General features: G+C 42.9%; 1 protein-coding gene across 1 annotated transcript in view; it reads left to right on the top strand.

Annotated features, from left to right (window-relative positions):
- The window catches only part of ME3 (malic enzyme 3), a 274,892-nt gene that overhangs the window by 230,992 nt on the left and 36,606 nt on the right, over positions 1 to 7,294 (top strand). Inside the window, exon 9 of the mRNA XM_007946273.1 lies at positions 3,840 to 3,864. Within this exon, the coding sequence (XP_007944464.1) occupies positions 3,840 to 3,864 (25 nt within the window). The remainder of the gene's footprint in view (positions 1 to 3,839; positions 3,865 to 7,294) is intronic.

Genomic DNA, 7,294 nt, shown 5'->3' with positions numbered 1-7,294 from the left:
AATAAGAAGTGTGAAGAAAGGACGTTCCTGCCAAAAAACACATTAAAAAAAAAAAAAAAGCTAAATTAAGTAGCAAGTAAGCATTTTACCTTTCATGCTCTAATGAACTGGGTGCTAGGCTAAACAGCACTCATATGGACAATAAAGCAATTCACATACGTTAATTCATTTAATACACAATTCTATTAAGTAGGAAGGAGCTCTGGTGGTAGTAGGTAAGACATTTGGCTACTAACCAGGTCAGTGGTTCAAACCCACCAGCTGCTTTACTTGAGGAAGACAAGGCAATCTACTTCCATAAAGATTAACAGCCTTGAAAACCCAATGGGGGTCTCTATGAGTCAGAATAAACTCAATGGCAGTGGGTTTGGTTTTGAATTAAGTAGGTACATTATTTTCCTTTCCCACTAAATATGTATGTTCCACGGAATGATCTATGTCTATTTTGTTTACTACCATATCTCAGGCACCTAGATCAATGCTTCATGCAGATGGATTTTCAATAAGCACTTATTGAACAAATCTACATCTTACAGATGAGAAAACTGAGGCACAGATATGTTAGTGAACTTGGCCAAGGTCACACATTCAGTAAATGTTAGACCCAGGTGATCTGACTCCAAACTCACTCTCTAAAGTGGAAACTCTTTATTTCTGTTTTGTTACATGAAAAGAAAAAAGAGCCCAACATACCCCAGATACCTTCTTAACACAGTAAACAAAACAAAAATCCACTGGCGTGGAGTCAGATCCAACTCATGGCAACCCCTTCTTGGGTTTCCGAGGCAGTATCACTACAGAAGTAGATTGCCAAGTCTTCCTTCCAAGGAGTGGCTGGTAGGTTTGAACAGCCAGCCTTCTGGTTAGCAGTCAGGTGCCTTAGGCACTATGCCACCAGAGCTCCTCTTTACACAGTAGGCAAGGATAAATGGGAGGAAGGTCTTCTGAAAGCTATTCTACTAGCTTATGCATGTCTTCTCTCTGCAATTTGTTCTGGGCAGGGTTAATGTCCCATCTGTCCTCACCATAAAGGGGACTACAGTGGGATCAGCACAGATCCCACAGTTAAAACTCTAATTTCTGGCAGGTAAGGAAGGTCTATTGCCTCATCATTCACCAGAGCTGGATGCCCCCTGAAGGCTTCTCAACAAACCTCAAACCCCAGACAGCTCAGCAGACTCCAGAGCCAAAGCTGAAAGCTCTTTGCCTCTGGGATTCTCCTGTTGCTTTTAAAATGATATATTAATAATGGAAAATCCCTTATGGCATTCAGACCACAAAGAGAGATTGAGGATATTATCTGAATTTTAAAAGACTATAAACAGTGTCACTGTTAGCTCTAAGCCCTGGTTGTAATACTTAAGGAGTGTGTTTAGATTCTCGATCTCTCTCAACAAAGATAATCATTGCTCAATATTTTCATATACACTGAATTTTAGGAATTCCTTCTATGGGTCAATGTGCATTTTACCATTCTCATTTTCTCATCTGGCTCTCTCTAATATCACTGTCTTTGTACCTGAGCAAGAAAGAACCTGCCCATTTGATCCAACTCCCTCACTCTGTATATGGGGAAACTGGGACCCAGAAATAAAATTATTTTCCCATGGTTGTTCAGCAGGTTAGCCACTAAGTATTACAGATAATGAGAAAAGCAACAGGAAATTAAGAAGAACCTATTTAATTCTTTGCTGTTATTCTTGTTCTTGAAATCTACTCCAAGTTTCCATTTAGTCCATACTCATCATGTGCCTTCTCTGTGTACCTCAGTGTGGCCAATACAAAGAGAAGATCTGTCCTGGAGGAATTCATTTCTTCCTGGGATTTATAACATGGACACATGAAATAATCAAAGAACAGTTCAAGATAGCGCTCAGCCATTTGCTTATTTATTAATTCGTGAATCTATCCATTCATTCATTGAATGGATAGTTATTGTACATAGTAATATGTCAGAAATAGATCTTGCTCTCAAGGAGCTTATAATCTACTAGGGAGGAAAAGAGCATATTGAACATATGCTCAAATAATTACTGTTCAGGTCTTAGGGCCTTGTTTGTGTAGATTCAATGTGGGCCTTGTTAATGGCCCTGCCTGAAGTTTCTATCAAGTCTGATAGGTTGACTCAGGTAGTCAGAAGTCTGGAACATTTAGTTGGGCTTGAGAAGTCATGATGTTCTTTCCAGGAAAGAGGTAGCAAACTCACTTTTACAAAGAATCTGTACTATGCTGGATGCTTGACATTTAGTTATGACAGCAACCCTTAGGCATCAAGAAAGTGAGGTTAAGAAAATGTAACTTCTCTAAAATCATCCAGCTACAAATAAACTTGCCTCAACTCCATCTGACTCCAAAATCTTTGCTCTTTTAATATAGACTCTCTGCTGGCCTGCTTTTCCAGCCTTGCTGGGAAGACCCACCTTGCAGGTGGTGCTTATTTGTATTAACTTGACTCTTTGGGGAGTAAAGGGGAGGGCTTGGATATTTTTGTGATATATTTGTATCACAAAAAGTATTACAGATAATGAGAAAAGCAGTGGTACTTTGTGGTACTTTGCAGCTATGGCCTGCAGAGGAGTGAGTGGCTCTGCAAGGACCTGGTGATATCCTGTAGGCTATGGAGCACTCCTGTGAGAGGGACTATTATCTGACATTCATTCATTCGTTCATTTGTTCAACAAGTATTCACTGAGTCAGGCAATCATAGGGCACTTCACTGAGTCAGGCAATCATAGGGCACTGGGCATACAATAGAGCACAAGGTAGAAGCATGTTTGGTCTTCCATCATGGATGTCTAAAGCTGATTTGCCACAGAGAAGGGTGCAAGAAGGGATCTGTTAAAACTTCTTCTTCAAATATTTACAAGGTGCCTAGCATGTACCATACAGTGGTAAGTTAGACACAATCCCTGCATTCAAGGACTCTGGGTCTAGTGCCTGCTTTGATCTAGTTCATCACCTACTTTTTCCTTTCTTCTCCTCCTTGACTTTGGTTCATTTGGGTCCTGAAAACCCACAGGACACAGACTGGATTTTCTCTTCCATCCCCAGACTAACAGTCATAACTCAAGGTAGAATTTAGACAGTTCTGTGATAAAATGATGATCCCTAGGTGGTGCAAACAGTTCACACTCAACTATTGAGCTTGGCAGTACTGCGATTGGCAGTACTGTGGAAGAAAGACCTGGCAATCTGCTGCCATTAGGATTACAGCCAAGAAAAGCCTATGGAGTTCAATTCTACTCTGAAACACCCGAGGTCTCCCTGAGTCACAACTGACTTGATGGAAACAGGTTTGATTTTGGTTTATAAGAGAGGGGAAACTGGCACACTTGACCCATGCCATGATCAAATCACCTTATATACACACAGAATATGGACCGTGAAAAAGAAAGCCAGAAGAACATTAAATATATTGTGGACTGCCAGAAAATGCACAAATCAATCTTAGGATAAATACAGCCAGAATCCTCCTAGGAAGCAAGAATGGTGAGAATTTGGTTTACTTACTTTGGACAGAAAGGACAATCTCTAGAAAAGGACATCATGTTTGGTAGAGTCATCAGAAATGAAGGAAGCCCTCAATGAGATGGACTGACACAATACTCATAGCAATGGCCTCAAACATACTAACAAACATACGAACAATCATGTAGCAGGACCAGGCAACATTTCATTCTTTTATACATAAGGTCGCTATGAGTCAGAGCCAATTTCACAGAAACTAACAACAATATGAAAGAGGGGCAGTTTACACAATGAAGAGGTTCAATAGATGATTAAACTACAGAATCTATGGAATGAATACTACTCAGTAGTACACCTGAATGGATAGATAGATCGGAATGGATTAACCAGAGATGCGTCATGAAACACATCAATGGCCTGATGACAACTCAATATGCACAATCTATGGGCAGATATGAGGTGGTATAAATGTGGAAGCTGCAAGCCAGCCAGGGATTGGTGGCTGAGAAAAGTGCATGGGCATTATGAGTCAGTTGAGGAGTGACTTGGTGTGTCCTAGAAGACAAGGTTAGTAATGGCCACTGACCTTTAAGAGGTCAAGAAGTCAGCAGATCAGTCACCATTCTCTTCCCAGCACTGGGACTTCTGACACCATTTATGTGATTGCCCAGGAACTGAGACAAAGTGGGAATTTTAGGAGGAAATCCAACCTGTTCCTGAAGTGTTTTCTGTCTGGCCTGGGCTTGCCATCAGAGAAGTGACTGAGGAATAGCCCTATTATTCTGAGAGGTTTGCTTAGAAGTTGAGCTTCCTGTGACTGTCTTGTTAGATGATGGGAGTTTTCCTTGTGAGGCCAGAATGCTAGTCACAGGAGCCTGTCAGTCTGGCTAGCAGACCCAGGCACACCATGGGAATCTCCCAGTCTTGGAGCTGGAAAGGGAAAGGCCTCAGAGGTCCACCCTCACTCCCCTGTCTGGAATCCCTTCCACAATGTCTGTGCCAATTGGAGCTCCAGTGACCACAGAATCACCTCTAGTGACCAGCAGCCTCTTCCACCTAGTGTTGGAATTAAACCCACCAGCCACTCCTCGGAAGGAAGGTTGGGCAATCCTACTTCCGTAGTGATACTGCCTTGGAAACCCAAGGAGGGGTCGCTATGAGTCGGGTTTGACTCGACGGCACATAACAACAACAACAACAACAATAAGGCACTGAAGTGTGTGTCCTTGCAACTTCTACCCATTGGCTCTGCTTTTTCCCTCAAGCCTACTTAATTCCTTGTCCATAGAATGGTTCTTTACTTCATGTGAAAATTATCACATCCATTGAAATTATCATCATGCTTCATTCCACTTGGCTTTCTCTTTTATAGGCTCAATGTTCCTACTTTCTCCAATCCATAGTTTCCCATTTCCTGACTTACAGAATAGTTTTCCTGTCATCCTTGTGAATCCCTCTCCAACTCCTGAACCTTCACCCTACTCCCACCCGCAGCAGAATGACTCATACATATCTGTGGCAGAGCTATAGTATAAGGGCTTCGCGTCTGTCCTCCCCTCTAGGCTCTGAGGTCCTAGAGGGAGGCACCATACCATGTCTTTTTCACACTCTACCTGTCCCCTAGCTCCCAATGCCTCCCATCTCTCAGGACCTCTCCCATCCATTTTTCCTCCATCTCTCCTCTGTACTGGCCCTTTATCTCCTAAGCACACCTCCCATCTCTAAAACAAATCCATCTTTCAGTCCCACATTCCCTAAAGGTTGTACCCTACCTCTCCCTTATAGCCAAGCTTCTTGGAATAAGTAATCACTAGCATTTCCTCCCCTTCAATTTACATTTTAACCCTCTTCATTATGGTTCTCTCCCTACCATTCCACTGAAAATGGTCTGACAAAGATCACCGATGATTTCTAGACACTAAGGTCCATAGGCCCATCATGATCAATTTCACTTGATGCCTCAGCAGCATTTGAGCTCCTGTGCCAGCTGCTCTGCAGCTCACCTTCACTTCTCTGCTTCCCCTGCTCACTTTCCTTTGCTGGGTACTCTTCCTCCATCTTTCTCTGCTCCCTGGATATAGATGTGCCCCAGGATTCTGTTGTTGGCCCTGATCCCTTCTCACTGCACAAGCGTTGCCTCAGGATTCTCATCAAATCCCATGACTGACTTCCTTATTATGTACCCACAATGCCCTGACTGTCATGTTCTCTCTCCTAAACTTCATGTGTAGCCCACTGCCTTGTGAACATACTCACTTCAGTGTCCCACAGAACCTCAGATTCAACATGTCCCAAACCTGTCTTCCCCAGCAAGCTTGCCTGTCTCCCTTTCCCCAGCCTCAGTGAGTAATGGACATCACCATCCACCCATTCTGGGCTCCTCCTTCTCCTTCCTACCTGGTCTGTGATTAAATCCTGTCCATAATAATCATAGCTTTCACGTACTCACTGCCTACTATGCGCCAGGCTTTTTATATAGAGTACTTCATTCCATTCTCATGATGGGACTGCAAGAGAGGTATTATTATCCCACTCTATTATCAGTGGATATTAAATAGCTAGCCTAAGGTCACACTTCTTGTAAGTAATGGAGCTGGACTCATCTGATCCCAAAGCTCTGTCTACTCGCCCACCTTCCCCCTTTCCTCCATCATGTTTTAGCTCCTTGACACCTTTTAGCAAACCCCCTTCTTTCCTTCCCTGTACCCACAATGGTTAGGAGGCAACAAACAATCTGCTGTACTTAGAACGTCAGAAGACACAGGAGGAAAGTTGAACAATAAGGTTAGGGTCAAAATGAACATCACCCTAAGGGGTTTGGGCATAACCTCACAGGCAGTGGGAGCTCCAGGGGTTTTCAGGAAACGATTGGTTGTACAGACTTGTGTTTAGAAAGATTTGAAGGATGGATTGGAGGAGAGGGAATGAACCTTGGAATGGTGAAATAATTACTTTAGGATCCTGGCTAGAATTGGCAATTATAATAATCCTAGCAAGAGATGGCCTTGCCTTGAATCCACCTAGCCCCACATGGTACAAAGTTCTTTCTGCAGAGAGTTGTGTCTCTCAAAATGTGCTCCACCATACATGGGGAAGGTGGGCTGCATCAAGGTAAGGTCTTTGGTCGGTAAGCTTAGAAAATGCTTGGCTACACAGGATTTTTAATGCAGGGCTTTCAGAGCCTTTAATCCGTGTTGCATGTGTAACATGTAGTTTTCCACACTTACCTAACTGTAAAACAAAGACCTAGAGCTATCACAATTTTGTCAGCTCTAGTTCCTGGAAGGAAAAAAAGAAAAAAGAAATAGCTTTCCATTGAGTGACTGACAACTGATACTCTCACTGAATACTGCTGTGAGTCTTACGTATGTGTTTTTAATTGGAGGAACAGAGTGGATTCCATGGAAAAATGAGTGAGCATTTAGTCATTCTTTTTGGAGACAGACTGAGCAAATTCACCAGGTCTCTCATGTTTGTTCAGACCTGAAAGAGGTCAAACCCAAGTGACTGAAAGAATGGCAGGTCCTGACCTATGAAACAGAGAAGCCAGGTCTGCAGCCTCTGGAATGTTCTTCTCTCACTGACATGCTTCACACTGCATTTGGTCCTTTTTCCTAGGGGGAAGGCAGAAGAGTTATCTTAGATTCTCTTTAACCTTGGAAGGCTGTATCCCAGGTGACAGGTGCTGGCTCTGTTGGTCGTAACCTGGCTCTCCTCGTACTATCACACAGCTCACTAGGGCTCCCTTGAATGGGTCACTGTTTGCAGGCTTCCTCTTGCCTGAGTGCTAGGAAAAAAAAAAAAAAAAAAATCCTCCCTGAGTTTT

This window comes from Orycteropus afer, unplaced genomic scaffold, assembly GCF_000298275.1.
Source record: "Orycteropus afer afer isolate SDZICR_OR568_19922 unplaced genomic scaffold, OryAfe1.0 scaffold00154, whole genome shotgun sequence".
NCBI lineage: Eukaryota > Metazoa > Chordata > Mammalia > Tubulidentata > Orycteropodidae > Orycteropus > Orycteropus afer.
The sequence above is the reverse complement of the archived record's forward strand: the minus strand, read 5'-3'. Positions and strand labels throughout refer to the sequence as shown.